The sequence below is a fragment of the Leptodactylus fuscus genome, chromosome 8, assembly GCF_031893055.1.
Source record: "Leptodactylus fuscus isolate aLepFus1 chromosome 8, aLepFus1.hap2, whole genome shotgun sequence".
Classification (NCBI taxonomy): Eukaryota; Metazoa; Chordata; class Amphibia; order Anura; family Leptodactylidae; genus Leptodactylus; species Leptodactylus fuscus.
The window spans coordinates 7,355,695-7,377,747 of NC_134272.1; the positions used below are offsets into that span (position 1 = coordinate 7,355,695).

The following is a 22,053-nucleotide window of genomic DNA, read 5'->3' on the forward strand; positions in this document are numbered from 1 at the left end:
CTCCCTACACCAGCCCACCAGGGACGAATCTTGAAATGTATGGGATGCGATGCAACATTTCTAATGGAGTCCTTTCTTGTGCCATGTAGAATAGAGGGATATTTAATGTGGTTGAGGGATCTTTGGGCTCCCCTGGGATGCATCCCCTATAGCTACGCCCCTTCCTATAGCATATTATTGATGGTGGTGGGTAGGGGTGCAGCAGTGACGTCCCAAGTGAGTAGAAAGGGATAGAACTATAGTACCCACAGCTGCTGTTATTGAGAATACGGTGAGTGAGCAGCGCCCAGCATGTAAACAATTCTGGGAGCCAAGTGATTATCTACAGGGGAACTAACAGTCCGACCCTGCCAATCTAAGTTGGATAAGCCCTTCTTGTTCCTTGGAACTGGAGACCTATCCTTGAGAGGTCCTCAATAAGAGATCAGTGGGGACCTAACACCCAGGATCCCTGCTGATCAGGACAAGACCACAGCAGTTGTGCAAGCGCCGTGACCCCTTCACTATTTACAGTGCACGCCTTCTGTTTTATAGCGACCTCACAATCTAAATAATTTTATCTGGCGAGCCCAAGGAACATCAGTCCGACACCTCCGCTGCTACGCCACTATGGTCCAAACCTCCACTTTTCAATTGGAAATAGGAGAAACTTCACCACGGGCTTCCAAGCAGGTCTTCTGCTAATAAAAGCTGAAACTCCGGGCTTAGAGACCATTCATTTATATATAAATATAAGACTTTTTTAGGGTATTTAAGAATCTCCCGTCACGTAGATCCACGCAGTTGCGCCAGGTTCGCTGTCCAAGTTCTGGAAAGCTCCATCTTGATTATTACACATATTAACACATCGGCAAACAGTCCAATCAACACAAACAAGCAGATCCAATAAGAAAAAAATTAATGGTATGACGCCTTGTAATCTATATGACTGATGTCTTCATCACCATTGTATTTATTACTGTATTGATTGACTAATTGCTCTTTTGGATCCTCCTTACTGGAATGGATTGCGATTTTTTCCATTTGGAGATTTAATTGCGCTCCGGGGTCACTGGGGAAAGAACATTAAAGGGTAAAGGGGGATGGGAAGGAGATTGAAAGCTTTAGGGTTTTACATGATGTCCTCAACTCACTTAGGTCTAGATCTTTGGTTTTGCACATATGGACACTAAATCTTTCTAAATATAGAATAAGTCAGAAGCTCGACATTGTAAGTGCTGAAGATTTCTAATTCTCACTAATTCTAATCAGGGTTGGGGGGATATCGTCACTCCATAGGGAGAGACCACCATGAGCGCTCCACTGTGCAAGGGAACATGGGAAGAATATGTAAATCTGACTTCCATGATGTAATTAGGAAGTCAGTGCCTCAGTCATGCACAAAAATAGAGGGCGCTCACTGAGGATGTGCAAGTCTATCTTCCATGATGTAATTATATCATGGAAGATACATCCTCAGTGAGCGCCCTCTATTGGGCTGCATGACTGAGGCACTGACTAATTACATCATGGAAGTCAGATTTGCATATTCTTCCCATAATTCTAATCAGACATTCTGTTTCGTCATTCCATGTGTGATTTCCTGACCATCAATAACGGTCACCTTTACGGATCCTAGACAGGTGGTCACCAGATTTTCCTACGCTTAAGCAAAAAATCGGGTTAGTTGTGATGCGATACAGGGCAGGTTAGGCAATGCTATAGGGCAAGTGAGGATAGAGGCAAAAGTAAAAACTCTACCAAAAAATCCAGAATTTACAATTTTCCTTAATATCTGATAAACTCATCGCTAGCAAATTTGGTTCTCTTAAAATTTTTATAGTATCAATTTTGTGTTCCATCATTTGTATAAGTAGTCCAGCTGGAAAGTGCTGGAATGGATTTAGATGTAGTAGAATGGAGTGCGAGGTCATTTATTTTCCTGTACATGGTAGAAGTCCATAGGGAGAGACCCCATAGTGTTCATACAGGAGACTAAAGATAAGAAAAACAGAAGAGGGAAGAGAAAGGAATAGAAGGAGGGAGAGCGAGAACGGAGACTAGAGAAAGGAGGCAAGAGGGAAGGAAATAAAGAAAAACAGAAAAAAGTTCAGAGAAGAAATAAAAGAGAAAATACGAGAGAGGAACGAAAAGAGAAGAGGATAAAGAAGGACATCAAGACATCCATAGGGAAGATCCATACTGTCCATAAAGAAGAAGGGAGAGTAGAGACAATAAAAAGAAGTGAAGAGGAAGCAGGAAAACACAAGAGAGAAAAGAGAAGACAAAGGAAAAAGAAGAAAGAAATCACAAAAGAAGAAAAACAAAACAAGAAGGAAACGTGAGACGGGAAGGAGAGAAAAGAGGAAACAGAAACCATAGAATTGTAGAGATTGTAGAGAGAATATCTGGTGACAATGCAAAGATGTAACATGTAAAAAGGAGAGAAGAGAGAAAGAGAAGGAAGAGGAGAAAGAGAAGGAAGAGGAGAAAGAGGTAAGATACGATAAGAAAAACAGAGAAAAGAAGAAAAAAGCAGAAAGAAAATGCAAAAAAAGAGAGGAGAGAAAACAGCACGGAAAAGAAAGAGAAAGTGAAAGAAGAAGGAAGATAAAAATATATACAGGTATAGGGGAATGACACAGAATATGTGATGACCGTCAATGACTTTCTAATGTAATAGTTGTATCCATCTCGTCCGGACTATCCTATAACACAACAATAGGATTCTCAGGGCAGATGTTTGTTCTGATATCCAAGGAAAGCGAAGCGAATACAACTCAATTCCCTTTGTCCTAAAAAGCAATTTTTCTTTTTATCCATAAACCCAGGCTGTGACAATGTGGCCGTATATTATGTGATACATGTTATATCTCCAGCTTGTGTTATGTGATACATTGCCAGCTGTGATAAGGTCGGGGGACTGCGGGGTTAGTAAGTGTTGCTATGTATAGGGGAATATAGTGTCATGTCAGATGACCTTGTTTTATTTAGACTTGACCTTGGATTAAAGCAAAGTCTAGAATTTGACTCCGTCTTTGTATGCGGCCGAGGCTCACAAATCATTGACCCCTGCTGCTTCAGTGTCTGATCGGAGAACATACTGATGTCCCAAAGAAGACCCCTGGGCACTAATACATGGTGATGTAGCAGAGCTCAGCTGGTGTGCAAGGTTCACATTTTATAAATGCAGCTATGGATATGGTTCTGACACCAGGTCACATGATTGGAAGCAGCGTCTGACCCCTGTGGCCGCTCTGTTCCCTCCTTCCTTTCTTGTAGTTACCTGTGCTATAGAAAGGTCAGGCCCAATACCACAGCTTACTGGTGGTAATGGAAGAGGCAGCAGAGCGACCCAGGGGTCAGGTGCTGGTTCCAAACATGTGGCACAAATCAAAGGACTCCCTGGACAACCCCTTTAACTTGAATGATTCGATCTCCTTTAAAATGACTCATTGCTCAGGTACAAAGCTGCAAATCATGTAATAAAAGTCATTATCACATATAAGCCCACTGCAGAGGTTATACAAGAAAAATATGGCGTCTTCTTCTAGAAACAGTGCCACACCTGTCCACAGATCGTCCGTGGTATTGCAGCTCAGACCCACTTCCGCTAGGGAAGAAGAGTTGCAATATCAGATATGACCCATGATCAGGGTTTGGTGAGCTTTCAGAAAGGAAGCAGCTCTGTTATTCTAACCCTGGAAACCCCATTTAGTAAAAAGCAATTGTACACGGCTAGATAAATGTATTCGCTGCTATATGGTAGATACTAAAAGATCCTTAGGATAGGACGTCAGGGATCTGATAGCGATCAGAGGCCGCAGTGTCGGTGTCAGCGTTGATGCCCCTTCAGTACTTACCAAGCACAGCGCCATCATCTCTACAGTGGCCATGCTTGGTATCACAGCTCAGCCAATGAAATGGTACTGGGGTGCGATCAGGCCATGTGACCTATGAAAGTGAGATCAAATCGGCCCATGAAACGGAAGAAGTGCTCAGTGCTCTGTTTTGTAATATATTTTATTAATAGATTTTGGCCCCTTTAGCTCCAAATATTATAAATATTCTATTGCTTTGTGTCTACAGCTCTCCATAGACTACAAACAAGCCCTAAATGAATGGGTTTTACAAGCAGTAATGGACGGATAGGAGAGCATACGACTGCAGGGTCACACGGGGTTTGTATGTAGTCTACGACAATGCACGGGAGCTGCATACACAAAACGGCAGCTTTGATTTCCTTATTTAGGACGACTATCTTCATAAGTAATTTCATCTTTTCTCTTTGATACATTGAAGAACTGTAAACCCTTTAAGAATCCTAAGCGTGTGTCCAATGTTATCTCTGGTAATCGAGCCCTCTGGTCATCCTTATACTTACTTTGACGAATTTCCGCGCTGTGAAATCTGTTGGTAAATTAGAATAGAAGCGGGCTATTGTTCCTTCCACATGAGCGCTTCTGTTCTTACTGTCCAATTAAGATAACAAACATTACTTATAAATTATGTATTTTCCCCACTTAAAAGCACAAGTCTGAGTGACCGGGGTCCGATGGCTAAGACCCATTACATTAGGGAATCGAATAGATGTAATGCAATGATCCGGAGTGTGGACGAAATGCACAAGGGCACAGCCCAGATTTCGAGTTTCCGAGTGCTTAGGGGATGGGGTGAGCGGATAGAGAGTAACATGGACACAAGTGCAGAGGAAGCCATCAACAAGATCAAGCAGAGGTCCCAAAAAGAGAGCAAGAGAATCCCCTGGAGAGGCTGCAAAGAGTCAAGTGCTGCTCCCGGTGTTTAGGAGACCAGTCCGTGCAGGAGGGTGTTAGGGATGTTGAGTCTAGAAAGTAAGGACAGAGAGAGCGCTTATGTATAATGGTGTCTCGTATCAACAAGAAGAGTAGAGGTGACAACATGGAGCATGCTACAGAACAGGAGGAGAGCGTACACTCACCGGCCACTTTATTAGGTACACCTGTCCAACTGCTCGTTAACACTTAATTTCTAATCAGCCAATCACATGGCGGCAACTCAGTGCATTTAGGCATGTAGACATGGTCAAGACAATCTCCTGCAGTTCAAACCGAGCATCAGTATGGGGAAGAAAGGTGATTTGAGTGCCTTTGAACGTGGCATGGTTGTTGGTGCCAGAAGGGCTGGTCTGAGTATTTCAGAAACTGCTGATCTACTGGGATTTTCACGCACAACCATCTCTAGGGTTTACAGAGAATGGTCCGAAAAAGAAAAAACATCCAGTGAGCGGCAGTTCTGTGGGGGGGGCGGAAATGCGTTGTTGATGCCAGAGGTCAGAGGAGAATGGCCAGACTGGTTTGAGCTGATAGAAAGGCAACAGTGACTCAAATAGCCACCCGTTACAACCAAGGTAGCCAGAAGAGCATCTCTGAACGCCGCACAGTACGTCCAACTTTGAGGCTACAGATGGGCTACAGCAGCAGAAGACCACACCGGGTGCCACTCCTTTCAGCTAAGAACAGGAAACTGAGGCTACAATTTGCACAAGCTCATCGAAATTGGACAATTGAAGATTGGAAAAACGTTGCCTGGTCTGAGGAGTCTCGATTTCTGCTGCGACATTCGGATGGTAGGGTCAGAATTTGGCGTCAACAACATGAAAGCATGGATCCATCCTGCCTTGTATCGGTAACGGTTCAGGCTGGTGGTGGTGGTGTCATGGTGTGGGGAATATTTTCTTGGCACTCTTTGGGCCCCTTGGTACCAATTGAGCATCGTTGTAACGCCAAAGCCTACCTGAGTATTGTTGCTGACCATGTCCATCCCTTTATGACCACAATGTACCCAACATCTGATGGCTACTTTCAGCAGGATAATGCAATGCCATGTCATAAAGCTGGAATCATCTCAGACTGGTTTCTTGAACATGACAATGAGTTCACTGTACTCCAATGGCCTCCACAGTCACCAGATCTCAATCCAATAGAGGAGCATCTTTGGGATGTGGTGGAACGGGAGATTCGCATCATGGATGTGCAGCCGACAAATCTGCGGCAACTGTGTGATGCCATCATGTCAATATGGACCAAAATCTCTGAGGAATGCTTCCAGCACCTTGTTGTATCTATGCCACGAAGAATTGAGGCAGTTCTGAAGGCAAAAGGGGGTCCAACCCGTCACTAGCATGGTGTACCTAATAAAGTGGCCGGTGAGTGTATATACTGATAGCATAGCGCAGGGGTAGGGAACGTACGGCTCTCCAGCTGTTGCAAAACTACAACTCCCAGCATGCATACTGTCTCTGCTGTTCTTGGAACTGCCATGGAAGTGAAAGGAGCATGCTGGGAGTTGTAGTTTCACAGCAGCTGAAGAGCCGAAGGTTCCCTACCATGGGCATAGCGGAATACATACATACACATATGCACACACAATCATGGCTGGAAGTGTTGGCACTCTAGAAATTTTTTTCTCTCCAAGAAAATTCTTGCAATGACACGTTTTGTTATGCAAATATTCAAATTTCCAAAAATTTCATGCAAAACTCCAAATATGGGCCATACAAAATTAACAGCACACATATATATATATATATATATATATATATATATATATATATTCTAACTACATACTGCAGTATATATTATATACAGTACACATGTTCCTATAAATCTATTCCCGACTGTGTTTTTGACTAGAGATTTCTCCATCTCTTTTATAGCGAGAGCCGAAATATTGGTCGCGCAGAGACGCTCAACGAAGCAAAGTGCTCCAGGTATCATTTCAGACTGTCGTGAATATTACAGCTCTAGCTATGCGAGAAACGGAGGACGTGCTAGTCAAAAACACAGTCGGAAATGTGATTTTTATATACTGCAATATATATACTGCAGTATATAATATGTATATATATTATCAGTGGCATATTTACCATGGTAGCGGTCTGGGACATTAGGGGACCCGGCGGGCCGCTGTTGTTTTTTTTAAATAGGCCCCGTTTACTTACCAATCCTCACTCCTGCGCTTCCCCTTCTGCGGAGGCGGCTGTGAGCAGGATCCCGGATCAGTAAGTAAGGCCTCAGGCCCGCGAACACTACAAACACCACTATCATTATACTCCAGGATCTTTTCAGACCGCAGATTATAATGATTGGAGGGCGAGGAGAGGTGAGGGAATATAACAAACACTGTTACTTACCTCTCCTGGGCTCCGGAAGTCTTCATTCCTATTTGGTGATGTCCCAGACGTCACGTGGGCCAGGCTTGCATCCTTATGCGTCGCCGGTATGGGTCAGGTAACGTCTGGTCCATCATGAAAGATAACGGGGAGTGTACCGGAGCCCAGGAAAGGCAACTAACATTGTTTTTTATGTTTGTATCCTGCCCTGGGTCTCTGATTATTATAGTCTGTGTGTAGGGGCCACTATGTGGGATAATACTGTGTGCAGGGGCCACTTTGGGGCATAATACTGTGTGCAGGGGCCACTATGGGGATAATACTGTGTGTAGGGGCCACTATGTGGGATAATACTGTGTGCAGGGGCCACTATGGGGGATAATACTGTGTGTGCAGGGGCCACTATGGGGGATAATACTGTGTGTGCAGGGGCCACTATGGGGTATAATACTGTGTGCAGGGGCCACTATGGGACATAATACTGTGTGCAGGGGCCACTATGGGGCATAATACTGTGTGCAGGGGCCACTATGGGACATAATACTGTGTGCAGGGGCCACTAATGGACATAATACTGTGTGCAGGGGCCACTATGGGACATAATACTGTGTACTGGGACCACTATGTGGGATAATACAGTGTGCAGGGGCCACTATGGGGGATAATACTGTATGCAGGGGCCACTATGGGGCATAATACTGTGTGCAGGGGCCACTATGGGACATAATACTGTGTGCAGGGGCCACTATGGGGCATAATACTGTGTGCAGGGGCCACTATGGGACATAATACTGTGTGCAGGAGCCACTATGGGGGATAATACTGTGTGCAGGGGCCACTATGGGGCATAATACTGTGTGCAGGGGCCACAATGGGACATAATACTGTGTGCAGGGGCCACTATGGGACATAATACTGTGTGCAGGGGCCACTATGGGGGATAATACTGTGTGCAGGGGCCACTATGGGACATAATACTATGTGCAGGAGCCACGATGGGACATAATACTGTGTGTAGGGGCCACTATGGGACATAATACTGTGTGCAGGGGCCACTATGGGACATAATACTGTGTGCAGGGGCCACTATGGGGTATAATACTGTGTGCAGGGGCCACTATGGGACATAATACTGTGTACAGGGCCACTATGGGACATAATACTGTGTGCAGGGGCCACTATGGGACATAATACTGTGTACTGGGGCCACTATGGGACATAATACTGTGTGCAGGGGCCACTATGGGACATAATACTGAGTGCAGGGGCCACTATGGGACATAATACTGTGTGCAGGGGCCACTATGGGACATAATACTGTGTGCAGGGGCCACTATGGGGGATAATACTGTGTGCAGGGGCCACTATGGGACATAATACTGAGTGCAGGGGCCACTATGGGACATAATACTGTGTGCAGGGGCCACTATGGGACATAATACTGTGTGCAGGGGCCACTATGGGGGATAATACTGTGTGCAGGGGCCACTATGGGGGATAATAGTTTGTGCAGGAATTTGGTTTGTGTGAATGCGCGGGGAGGGGAGGCATATTGTGTAATCTGCTGCAACTTAAAATTGCATTAAAGATAAAGCATTTTGTTACAATTTGATGCCGATCATGTCGAAACCCATCACATGGCAAAGATGGAAGAAATAAGAGGAGGCGAATCAAGTGAAGACTTACCAGCACACACACATATTAGATATATAGGACACTATTAAATATATCTATATATACACATATGTAAGAGTACAGGGGACATCCAGGATAAATCACCTTTGGCAAATTTCCAATTGCAGAATTTCGGGTTAACTCTTCCACACCTGGTCCTCTCACTATTTGCACACATTCCCCATCACAGGGGTCAGTAACCTTCAGTGCTCCAATTGTTGTGAAACTACAACTCCCAGCAAGCACCATCCACTTCTATGGAAGGTCCATAAACCGCAAACCAGGTACGAATGCCGAGGGTTGTAGCTCCACAACAGCTGGAGCGTCAGATGTGGCTGACCCGGGTCTATCGCTTTAATTGGTAAAATAAGAATTAGGATTTTCCTATAAATTAGGCCGGCACACTCCCTTTAAAGATTCCTTAGTATGAACAGTAAATGGAAATTCTGCGTCAACCAGCTGTGAACTCATTACGAGATCTTCTAACTAGTCAGGCTTCCTCTCCAAGCATATGGATCCAATTACCGCAGATTGTTGCTGACTTTAATCAATCTTTCTTCAAGCTCTAAACTTAGGCGACGCTTCTGTTAATGCAGCGACTGGAGCGTGGACAGAAACACACAGGACCGGCCAGAGACAGGGGTAAGTTCACATGGCGGAGGACCACGAGGACCTTCAGGCGGACATCTGACTCGAGATACCGTTTCATTTCTGCTGCAGGATGTCAATGATGACTTTCTGCTGCTTATTAGGCCCAGAGGAATGGACGGAATTCGTGGCAAGATCGAGCAGGACGCTTATTTTTTTTAGGGTGGAATCTGCCTCGAAAACAGTAGCAGATTCCACCACGTGAATGGGCCCTAAGGCAAAGGATTATTAAAGGGGTTAATGCATGCAACAGAGTCCTAAGTACTAAGGCTGGATTCACACCTGCCCCCAATTTCCGTTCAGGGATTTCAGCCCCATTACGTTAGAAAAGTGCAGAGAGTAAATCCCTGCAAGCATAACTTGGGCATAAACCCAGTGGACCCCAATATGAGCTATAGAGTCCATGGATAACTGCTTATTAAGCCAATTGGGTTTCCGTTTTATGGGTCCCGAAGAACAGAAACCCGAGCAAAAGTGTGAACCTAGCGCAAGTGGTGCAGAGTCCACCTTGCCTGCAAATTTTCTGTGTGCAAAGCAATCCAGGGTGCTGCCACATAAATCTGAGGCATATGCAGGGTACCGAAGGACACTACGACAACTTTTGCAGAAACCATAGGGGGCACACCGTGCACGGACACCCAAAAAGCTTTTAGCCATGATTTTTTAACTAAAGAGATTTTAGCACTTCCCAGGCCCTGCCAACAAAGCACCCACTGTGGGGGATGACTTTACCCAATTCCTGCCCCAATTCTTGTTGGTCAAACACTTTCCCTTCCAAGGACTATTGGCAACTATGTTGTTACCGCAAGGCGTTGCTTCTATGGGAAAGTTTTTGATGTGAAATTTGGAACAGGAAATTCCAAAATCGATATATAAAAAGTGTAATAAGCCCCAAGTGATGCAGATTGCAGGATTGCAGGAGTGATCTGCAATAAGACGTGTGTTTAGGATAAATGTCGCCATCGTCCATGTTTAGGATTTTCTTCTAAAGTGCCCACAAGAAGAAAAAAAATTAGTCTAAAAATACATAAAACAACAAAAGGACGTATTATTTTGTCCGATTCTCGACTGTTCATTTGTTATAAATCAAATGTTCTGCCCATTGCGAGAGGCCGCCCCCCGAGCCGCTCATTCATCCCGCTCTGCGTGGCGCTTGGTAAGGTCTGAAGAGTTTTTATTACACAAATAAAAATGTATTGAAATCAGATGAGGCAGAAAGGTAGCGATACACACAGTGATACAAGACACCGGGGAAGGAGCAGCCGAGGACTGATGAAGACGGAACAGGGCTATTATATAGAAATGACATTATGGAGAGTGTACAGTGTCAGCAGGGCATGCTGGGAGCCAGGACTTCAAGGGCTTCTCCAAGACGCTATAATAAGAGCGCTCTACAGCAATCCTCCATACGCTTATGAGAAATCTACTGTCAGGAGTGAGGAGACTAAGAATCCATCTGGTATTTCTATCTAATATTGACCCCCGAGCCTTCCATAAGCAATGCACAGCACTGTGGCCAGAACGCTAATAGATTCCAGTGTGTCTGTCAGAAGTGGTCAGGACTCCATCGCAGGCGGACGCCATGACAGTGTCGGCACCCATGTCTATAGAATGTTGTATAGACTGGGGAAATATTGATAGAAGTTTCATAGACAAGGTTTAGTAGCCAAGTGTATATATATATATATATATATATATATATATATATATATATATATATATATAAGAAGAGCTCAACGGAAAAATGGCCTAAGTCCACGTTTTGTCATATTTCAAATTATTACCTAGAAAGCTTCTTTGTACCTCGTTCTATGCATTGGGTTTACAAGGTACCTAGGATTAATGACCTAAGTCCATATATTTCAATGCAGAAGAATTTACATTCAATGGAATAATGGCCTAAGTCCAATACAAACTTACTTACTTCACTCTCGTTGGTCATTTTTTCATTGAAATCGTGACTTCCGGTCTGTTGTTTATATTAGTGTAAAAACTTTGTCTTATTGTTTAAAAGGCTCTAAATCGACTTTTGCACATATTTAGCGCCGAAAAGGGAGGCAGGTAATTATTATTCTTCATCGTTTAATAATTTTTACGGTATATTTGACGATATTAGCATAAGATTGCACTTAAGCAGACTGCTGCGGCAACCATAAAGATACGTGTGCTGTAGCGCCTTCGATGTGTAAGCCATATTTAAGATGTGCCTTTATTTCTGTTATGCAATTATTATTATTATTATTATTATTATTATTATTATTATTATATAATAAATAATAGTAGTAATTAATTAATAATATTAAATAAATAATATATATATATTTATACATGAAGCTGCAATTTTTTTAATTAATAATACAATTTATGATTAGGATTAACGGTGTTCATTAGCTGATTACATTGGATAGATATATTCCACAATAATGCCCGTTTGCTTTAGGCTAAAACTTTAAATTTCATTTTTCTCACAATATTGATTTTTGGACTTAGGCCATTTTTCCGTTGAGCTCTTCATATATATATATGTCACAATCTGGATGATAAGAAACATAATCTTCTCTACCGTTTGGTATCTGGAGATTTTGTAGCGGCTATGTGTCTCCATGTTCACAGACTACATACAAACCATTTGTAGTCAGGTGTTATTCCCGCTGTCCCTTTGCTATTGGAAGTAGAAAAATAGTCAGAGAAAACGCGAGACTATAGAGTGTATGCTTCTAGTCTATAGCCATGAAGGATCTGACTACACACGGGAAGACACAGTGATCTAGATAGGAGCCATAGACACAAAATAGGAAATTATTAAAGGGGTGGTGAAGGGAATTGCATTGTATTTACATCCTCTATATCAGGGGTGGGCAATTAATTTTCCCATGGGGCCACATGAGAAATAGTAAAGGTTCTAGAGGGTCACGCGAGTCACGGCAAATTTAGCTCCACCCACTTTTCCACTGACTCCGCCCATTCTCAATCATTTTTCCATGTGCCCCACAAAGTAAAATCCTCCTACAGTCACCCTAACATTATACACCCCACATTATAACGTTTCCCTCCAAATGTCCCACAGTATTCAGTCCCTCTCCTGGTGCCCCAGTATAAACCAGCAGAAACTAGAGGGGACATTAAACTGGGGCAGCAGGAGATGGACATTAAACTGGGGGCAACTAGAGGCAGACAGGTCCCCCTCCAGCTACCCCCATGGTTTAATATCCTCCTCCAGCTGCCCCAGTTTAATGTCGCCCTCCATCTGCCCCCTAGTTTAATGTCCCCCCTCCATGTGCATTCAGTTTAACTGCCCCCCTACATCTGCCCCTAGTTCCCCCCTCTTGCTCACACATGCGGTCTCTTCTCTCTATCATCCAGCAGCCTCCATTACCGGCAGCTTGCAGAAAGCACACAGTCCCGTTTGGCTCCACCCACTAACGAGTCATAGCCTATCCTGGTGATAGGCTGTGATGACATCATCACAGGTCCTTGAAAAAACTTCCACTAGCTATGTGGGCCGGACAGAAGCAGTCAGAGGGCCGGTTGTGGCCTGCGGGTCGCACATTGCCCAGGTCTGGTCTATATTTTTCTTTTTTAAGCTGGACCAGGTAGTTCTGCGCAGGTTCTGCCCTGAGGTCACACGAACAGAACAGGAACCCAAGTGGCTCCACCTCCTCCCTCCGATCCCATTCACTGGTAGTCACTTGGTGGTTACTATAAGCGCAGGTAACTAGTGGAGTGATCCGGGCGCCGATTGACCCTTGGTTGGAACCAGCCTGGGACCGCCAGGTCCAGCTTGGAAAAAAAAAATCCCCAGGGAAAGTAAAATGAATCTCCTTGGACAACCCCTTTAAATACGGTGCACTGGATAAATACAGTCACAAGTTTAATGCTATTTTTGCTCTTTTTTAACCCTAACCTTGTCAACGTCAACAGTAGAAAAAGACTAAGATCAAATACGGACATGAGTCCAAATGTATTACTCAGTTTAAAGGGCTAGTTTGATAAGTTATTGCCTATCGGTGTGTGCAGTCCCGAACCAACGCCATGCTTTGCAATTAGAAAGCCAGCGGCAACGATCCGGCGTCATAGTGAATATCTGATAATTACAATTATTCCTTTACACCCCCCTTCGGTGCATTGTATCTGTGCTGTATATCTAACACGGGTCACGGAGACGGAGGTTTTCCTTTAACGAGGCTTTTACGCTCTGGGATTGTTCTTACCCCTCCCAGCTACATCTGAGCTCCCCGCGGGGACCGACAATGGGAGGCTTTTGAAGAAGTCAGCGGGGTGTTGTTCTGCAGAGCACAGTCAGGTGTAGGCAGAAATAATATTGTCACTATCAGCAGATTGAACACAAATTAAATTCAGTTATGTCAAGATAAAGGAAGAAAAAAAAAAAACCTTACATACACTTTATATTTGTCACATCTAGCTCAGAACAATGGCGCTCTATATAAGGTGCACGTTCTGATAAAGGAGTTTCTTGCAACCAAATTGCTGAAAAGTGAATTTATCATCTTCACAAAGCTTCTCATATGAAGACCATCATCCTGTGCTATAGCATCTGCCATTGATATGGAAATTTCCCTAATTCCCGGTGGTTGAAACGGTCAGTTGCAGTACCATTTTTGACCACTAGCAGAAGAAAAGATTTTCCATAGAAACCAATGCAACAGCGCCCTCCTTGAAAAGTAACAATTTGTATCGAAAATTGGCACAATGGAAAATTTTGTCATGAACTTCCCATCCCCGTCTACTCGTGAATGATCTGATGTCAACGAGGCTCTCAACTGTCAAGTGGGCGTTCCTAGGCTGGAGCAGAAAGAAAGGCACCGCCCACTGGAGGATAGAGAGCTCATTAACATGTTCAGTGTTGAATCTAACAAAAACAATTTCTTGGGAAAGGTGGGGGCTACAGAAATAAAAAATTGCAAGAATTGATGACACTACAGAGGGAGATTTTTTTTTCTCCTGGATGACAGATAATTTGCATATTATTTTTCCCGGGCCCTTAAAGAGGTTGACTATGACCCAGGTAAAAAACTGATGGTATGCCATCAGTATCAGATCAGCCAGGGTCCAACACCTGGACCCCGCACCGATCAGCTGTTTCAATGCTGGAACCCTTATATACAGTATACATCCAGGAGCAGCTCCTGCGGTTCCCCAGCACCATCACTACAGTGTACAGAGCCGGAAGCTGTATACAGTGTACAGAGCCGGAAGATGGATATGATGTTCAGAGCCGGAAGCTGTATACGGTGTACAGAGCCGGAAGCTGCATACGGTGTAGAGAGCCGGAAGCTGTATACGGTGTACAGAGTCGGAAGCTGTATACAGTGTACAGAACCAGAAGCTATATACGGTGTACAGAGCCGGAAGCTGTATACGGTGTACAGAGCCGGAAGGTGTATACGGTGTACAGAGCCAGAAGCTGTATACGGTGTACAGAGCCGGAAGCTATATACAGTGTACAGAGCCAGAAGCTGCATACAGTGTACAGAGCCAGAAGCTGTATACGGTGTACAGAGCCGGAAGCTGCATACGGTGTACAGAGCCAGAAGCTGTACACGGTGTACAGAGCCATACAATATAGTGGTAGAGCAGGGGTATTGCAGCTCCACGGCCACTCACTTGAATAACAGCAGAGCGACTCCTGGATATATACCTTGCAGAAAGGTCCTGTATATAGGTCATCAGTATCCATTTTGCCTGAGTCTTGGTCAATTCCTTTAAGACTTCTTACACAAGAGGTGAATAGTATCCTCTTACAATAACGGTTGAGTGTTGTTACTTATGCCGTATAATTGGTAGATAGGAAACCTAATGTAAGGCAGCTGGGGAGAAAAAAAAAAGTCCCCGGAAAAACATCCCTTTAAATTTCCTTTAATTACATAAATCCACATTCGTCTCAATCCTACTTCAGTGACCGCGCCGATAAATTACAAGAGAGCAAAAAAATGACAAAAGCTTCTGCGTAATCTACAAAATGTGTCCATAATAAAAGGCCGGCGGTGAGATGGGCTCAATGGAAAGGCTCTGGAGCCTCCTCGGAGGGCGGCATACCCCTATATACTCTGTGCCAGCGGGAACAGTAAATGAAACAAATGTATAATTACCCGACGTGGGCAGCCTTATTACCTTATCCATAATTGAAAAATAAGTGCTTGCTTTCATTGTTTCCTCCAGCTGAATTCAGGATCCGCGCTGCAGAGTGGAAACTATAACTATCAGCTTCAAGATGTTCTCATTCTGCCGCTCTGTCTAAATGGCAAATCGGGACGTGATTTATGGCGTTCGGCTCCCGAAGAAAGTCAAGCCACGGCTTTACCAATATAAGGGAAATAAGGGTGACGGCACCCAGATCCTGAGCTGGATATGGAGCTCGTCTATCCCTATACACAGCCATGGAAGATAGACTTGCACATCCTCAGTGAGCGCCCTCTATTGGTGGGCATAACTGAGGCACTGACTGCCTAATTACATCATGGAAGTCAGATTTGCATATTCTTCCCATATTCACAGCCAGGGAGCGAGGACTGATGGAAACGATGTCACTCTTATATAGAAAGTTCTCATTACTACTCATCACTTCTAGACTTTGCAGCATAATGATTATACCCCACATCACAGACAGGGGGCAGTATTACTAGAATCACTGCTGACATATACAGATTCTATTCCATTGGATACACTCATAAGTTTGCAACAGGAGTAACAGAGTAACAATGTAAACTTCTAAGAAACGTAAGAACATTTGAGCTTAAGTTTTTATACGTTTATCAATTTATAGATTACCCAGTAGGGGGCAGTATGGTGCTCAAAAGAAAACTCCTCCTAGAAAGAAATACAATGTCTGTGCTGGTCCCTTGGGGGTTAAAGGGGCGATATTGTTTTTGTAATAATTAATTGTATCCACGTATGTTTTATTATATTTCATTCACCGCCATCTTGCCTGTGATGTTATTACTGCAGTTCCAGACCTTTGTTTTATTGCAAAGTGTCAAATAGCAGGGGTGTAATCAGGTCGGAACAGGAGCCCATCAAGTGTCTCTTCCCAATATATTGGGGTACCTGGTACAGATTTTGAATTGGGGTCCAGGAGCCCGTATAAGAGTGTTGTGGGCATGCTCAGTATCCTGCGCAGGGCTCACAGAGCACGGAGGAGCTTCGCTGTCCAAATCACTTATCAATGGTAGAGAAACAATGTAACAGTCCTAATTTTGACAAGTTGCAATCTACACTGCAAAGTATCAATTTTGTCCCAAAAAATCAGCTTATGTGTCTTACATTTGAGGATTTTATGTTATTTTTGGAGGAAACCTTCAATGTAATCTGGTCTGTGAAGACCCCGACATGGCTGCTGATGCTGTCAGAGTCTACACAGCAAAGCTAAAAAGTGAAACAGCGGATTGGAGGGGGTCCCAGGTCCGCAATCTGATAGGGGTGACCTATCCAGAAGACGGGTCATCAATATCAAAAGCCCAGAAAACCTCTTAACATAAAATCTGATACAAGTCATCGGTTATTCTCTGAGAATAGATGCAACCAGTGACATGAACCAGTTATCTGATCTCCGCCTGTAGAAGGATTATTACCCTCTATCAGACAAGGAACAAAAAAAAAACCCCAATCCTTGTGATCGGCGTCCCATATTATTCCGATGCTTATCCCCACACAATGCAGCAGACTATCTCTCTATGCCGTCTCCTATAAAGCCTTTATATGAGCACAGCGGCCGCAGCAATGAAATCAGATATAAGGACCTATATTACGTTTAACAATGCGCCCGGGTTTACCTGACAATGCCAAAGCGAGAAAAAAATAATTCTGTTGTGTTTCACATTCACGGCATAAATCGGAGTTATTTCACGTATGTAATCTCTCTGGTATGGAGATGTTTACATGGAGGAAGCGGAAAGGCTTCAGTGGGAGGTAGAGGATAAAGCATGGCGGTATACTAAACACACCGCTATATTATCCGATACGTAAAGTGGCTGGTATATACAATATCAGCTTACCACTTCTCGTACACGTGGACGCCTTGGAAAGATTGCAAACCTGTCCCATCTACAGATAATATGGTCCAAGAGATCAGACAGTGCCACTCCTGTCTATAGGCCGTGTCTGGTATTGCAATGAACCTCATTCAATTGCATAAGACAAAGCTGCAATACCAGGTACAGCCCATGGACATGAGGGGCGCCATTTCCAGACGGACACCAAATTCAGAGTTTACATGAAAGATGTAAATCTATGTGAAACAGACCTATAGATCACGACAGGACCTTCGTATGACTGAGAACATTCTAGAGGAGAGCGGCTACAAGTGTATTCACTCAGGAGGACCCAACAACCAACCCTTTCATTTCAATGGAAATAGTGTAATGCTCAATTTTCCCTGCGGAGGTGCTGCAGGTAAACTGAAAAGTTGGTACCGGATTTCCCAACAGGTCATATCTGATTGTTGGTGGTCCCGGCTATACAATCACTCACGTTGTGGCAGCCTACTAACAAAAAGTGGTTGCAAAAGGAAGAATATTGCAATAAAATCCCTCCAAACTCTGCAGGTGATGGTGGTCCCTGGCACATGAACTCGCTATTACACAAGGCCTGCGATAGCTTTACCGCATACAGTTACTATATGGCGAGGGCTGTCAACAAGATCCCAATGAACTCACCAGTGCGGATTATTACAATATCATGTTAAGTAGCGGAGCAGAGATTAATGAGAAGGTCATAGAAGTAAAAGATCATCTCTCCTGAATACATTAAGTAGTACGACCTCTCGTCCCCGGTGCTGAAATGAGCAATTAATAGCAATCTATCATCACTAAACTCCTATGGTATGGGGAATGGATGGCAGAGGTTGGCGGCATTATGGCAGCCATTTATAAAAGTGCGAAGGTAACGCGGGAAGTTTATCCCTCTGCAGATGATCCTGCTCACAATAAAGTCTTTGGGTATCTGGCCTACGTCATCATTTCAGATACTAAAGAAATTAATATTGCCTGCATCTCAAACTGTCAGGAGAGGTTGTATACGGTGCCCGTATCCAACTGGAATGGACAAGAGGGAGGAGCCTTGTGATGATCCCCGAAATTCCCTTTAAAAAGAACCAACTCTAGCAGCTGGTATCCTGAAATAGGCGCTGCACCACAGACTCGGACATAGTTGTTATTTTCTCTAGTCCCCGCCTTTCCCAGCAATCAATGCTGTTATATATGCTAATTAGGCTTTCCATTGTAAAGTGGGTGGTCTTAGACCTAAATAGACAAGGGGGCGTGACTCTGAGGTCTCTGAGGGGCAGCAACACAGCACAGAATCATTCTCCCTTCTTCGTCCTGACCCCAGACCACCATTGACTGTCTCTAACATCTTCTCTTCTGAAATTTAATCTTTAAAACACTGGACTTGTTGTGTTCCCCCCATCTACTAAGCCATCTAACCCTGATATCTATTACACGCTGTCTCGGGGTTGTATTTGACTTGATTCTTGCCTTCACCCCAAATGTCCCTTGCACGCTCTTGTCACCTGCACCTCAGAATCTGCCCATTTCTCACTGTGGAAACATCAAACCCCTCACTGTTGCTCCAATTCGCACTCGTTTTGTCTTCTACCACCCTCTCCGTCCTGCCAATGACCTCAGACTTGTATTCTGTGTTATCTGAACTTCCCCCTCCCGTCTCCAGGACTTCTCTCGAGCTGCACCGGTGCTCTGGAATGTTCTTCCCCTGGACAATCCCATTAATTCCCAACTACAGAAGTTGCAGAACTGCCCTAAGTCACATCTGTATAGTCAGGCTTATCACATGACCTGGTCACATTGTTCTACACCTCTGCACACTACTCTAACATGTCTTATCTTATTCTATCTTTCCTCTTCTATTCCTCATATCCTGATCCCTCCCTCTAGAGGTTTCCCTGCACTTAGTATCTGTATATTCCCAGGTCCCGGCTGGTAACGGCTCAGACAGCTTCAATTAGATAACCTTACTCATTACTAGATGGTTGGACAATTGTACCAAACAAGCCCTCTGACCTCTTGCGTCCTCCTATCTCCAAATAGATTGTAAGCTCTTGTGAGCAGAGCCCTGATATGTTAGTTCGTAGTCACATTGCCTGTCCATGTATCCTCTGACTAGTAAAGTGCTGTGGCATATTTTGGCACCATTATGCTGGTGCTACAGGAATAACAGGACATACGTATAAGCCTATCTATGGTCACCCTCACAAAGCGGAATTAAATACATCTGATAAAATTGTAACAATTATTCATACAATGTATCCCAGCGTGCAGCCATTGGCTAGTAAGTTACTACTGGTGGTGTCTATTGCCAGGAGGCGGGCAGCATGCTGCGAGTCCTGAGGCTGTCGGTGACAGCAGGCACCATTGTTACTCGCTGTAAGCAGACTCTGGAGAGCGTGAACATTATGACATTATTTGTGTATGACCTCCTTCTCCAGCTGTCAGTCAGCATTACTATATATTTGAGCGTAATGACAGAGTTTGATGGCCAAAGACCTGAGTGTCAAGAGGATCTGATTACAAAGGCACAAAAGCCTCTGCCGTACTTACCTGAACACTCAGCCTCTCCAGGATTTTATTCTCCTTCTCCAACCGGCCACGTTCGGCTTCCAGCTCCTCAATGTGCAACCTGCAAGACAAGCAGAGCATGGAGAATACAATATGAAGTGACATGTTTGGAATAATAATGCACTGCAGGGCATCTCCATTTCTGCAATCCTCTCCCTAAAGACTATTCCCCTCCGTGTATCCTCCATTACTAGAAAGGAGAGCGCTCCCTCTTATACTGGGCTCGCGTCACATTGCACAGGCGCTGACCATTGCATCTAGTGAACGCTTGAAAATATTGGTCATCGATATTGCAAAAGATCACACAACAAAATCAAATTTTAGAATTTTTAGGCTTTATGGAAATTTTTTGGTGATGATGGCGCTCCATATATTACTGGCACAGACAAGAGTTCCCAATAGGGGCGGCCAAAGGCAAACAAAACCTTTCTATTCCCATCCATTAGGGTGATACCACACCATATGAGACAACTGGAGCTCAGACACAAACTGTGACTGGTCATGTATTGTATCCGGTCATGTATTATATCCGGTCATGTATTGTAGCCGGTCATGTATTGTAGCCGATCATGTATTATATCCGGTCATGTATTGTAGCCGGTCATGTATTGTAGCCGATCATGTATTGTAGCAGGTCATGTATTGTATCCGGTCATGTATTGTAGCAGGTCATGTATTGTAGCCGGTCATGTATTGTATCCGGTCATGTATTATATCCGGTCATGTATTGTAGCCGGTCATGTATTGTAGCCGATCATGTATTGTAGCAGGTCATGTATTGTATCCGGTCATGTATTGTAGCAGGTCATGTATTGTAGCCGGTCATGTATTGTAGCAGGTCGTGTATTGTAGCCAGTCGTGTATTGTAGCAGGTCATGTATTGTAGCCGGTCGTGTATTGTAGCAGGTCATGTATTGTATCCGGTCTTGTATTGTAGCTGGTCATGTATTGTATCCGGTCATGTATTGTAGCCGGTCATGTATTGTAGCCGGTCATGTATTGTAGCCGATCATGTATTGTAGCCGGTCGTGTATTGTAGCAGGTCATGTATTGTATCCGGTCATGTATTGTAGCCGGTCATGTATTGTAGCAGGTCATGTATTGTAGCAGGTCATGTATTGTAGCCGGTCGTGTATTGTAGCAGGTCGTGTATTGTATCCGGTCATGTATTGTAGCCGGTCATGTATTGTATCCGGTCATGTATTGTAGCCGATCATGTATTGTAGCCGGTCGTGTATTGTAGCAGGTCATGTATTGTATCCGGTCATGTATTGTAGCCGGTCATGTATTGTAGCCGGTCATGTATTGTAGCCGGTCATGTATTGTAGCCGGTCATGTATTGTAGCAGGTCATGTATTGTAGCCGGTCATGTATTGTATCCGGTCATGTATTATAGCCGATCATGTATTGTAGCCGGTCGTGTATTGTAGCCGGTCGTGTATTGTAGCAGGTCATGTATTGTAGCCGGTCGTGTATTGTAGCAAGTCATGTATTGTAGCCGGTCATGTATTGTAGCAGGTCGTGTATTGTAGCAGGTCATGTATTGTAGCCGGTCGTGTATTGTAGCCGGTCGTGTATTGTAGCCGGTCATGTATTGTAGCAGGTCATGTATTGTAGCCGGTCATGTATTGTAGCAGGTCATGTATTGTAGCCGGTCGTGTATTGTAGCAGGTCATGTATTGTATCCGGTCATGTATTGTAGCCGGTCATGTATTGTAGCAGGTCATGTATTGTAGCCGGTCGTGTATTGTAGCAGGTCATGTATTGTATCCGGTCATGTATTGTAGCCGGTCATGTATTGCAGCAGGTCGTGTATTGTAGCAGGTCATGTATTGTAGCAGGTCACGTATTGTAGCCGGTCATGTATTGTAGCCGGTCATGTATTGTAGCAGGTCATGTATTGTATCCGGTCATGTATTGTATCCGGTCATGTATTGTAGCAGGTCAGGTATTGTAGCCGGTCGTGTATTGTAGCAGGTCATGTATTGTAGCCGGTCCTGTATTGTAGCC

The 22,053-nt window shown here is 44.1% G+C and overlaps 1 protein-coding gene across 1 annotated transcript in view; it reads right to left on the minus strand.

Moving 5' to 3' along the window:
* MAD1L1 (mitotic arrest deficient 1 like 1) overlaps positions 1-22,053 on the minus strand; it is a 428,393-nt gene that overhangs the window by 167,934 nt on the left and 238,406 nt on the right. Inside the window, exon 15 of the mRNA XM_075284203.1 lies at positions 20,026-20,104. Coding sequence (XP_075140304.1) covers positions 20,026-20,104 — 79 coding nt within the window. The remainder of the gene's footprint in view (positions 1-20,025; positions 20,105-22,053) is intronic.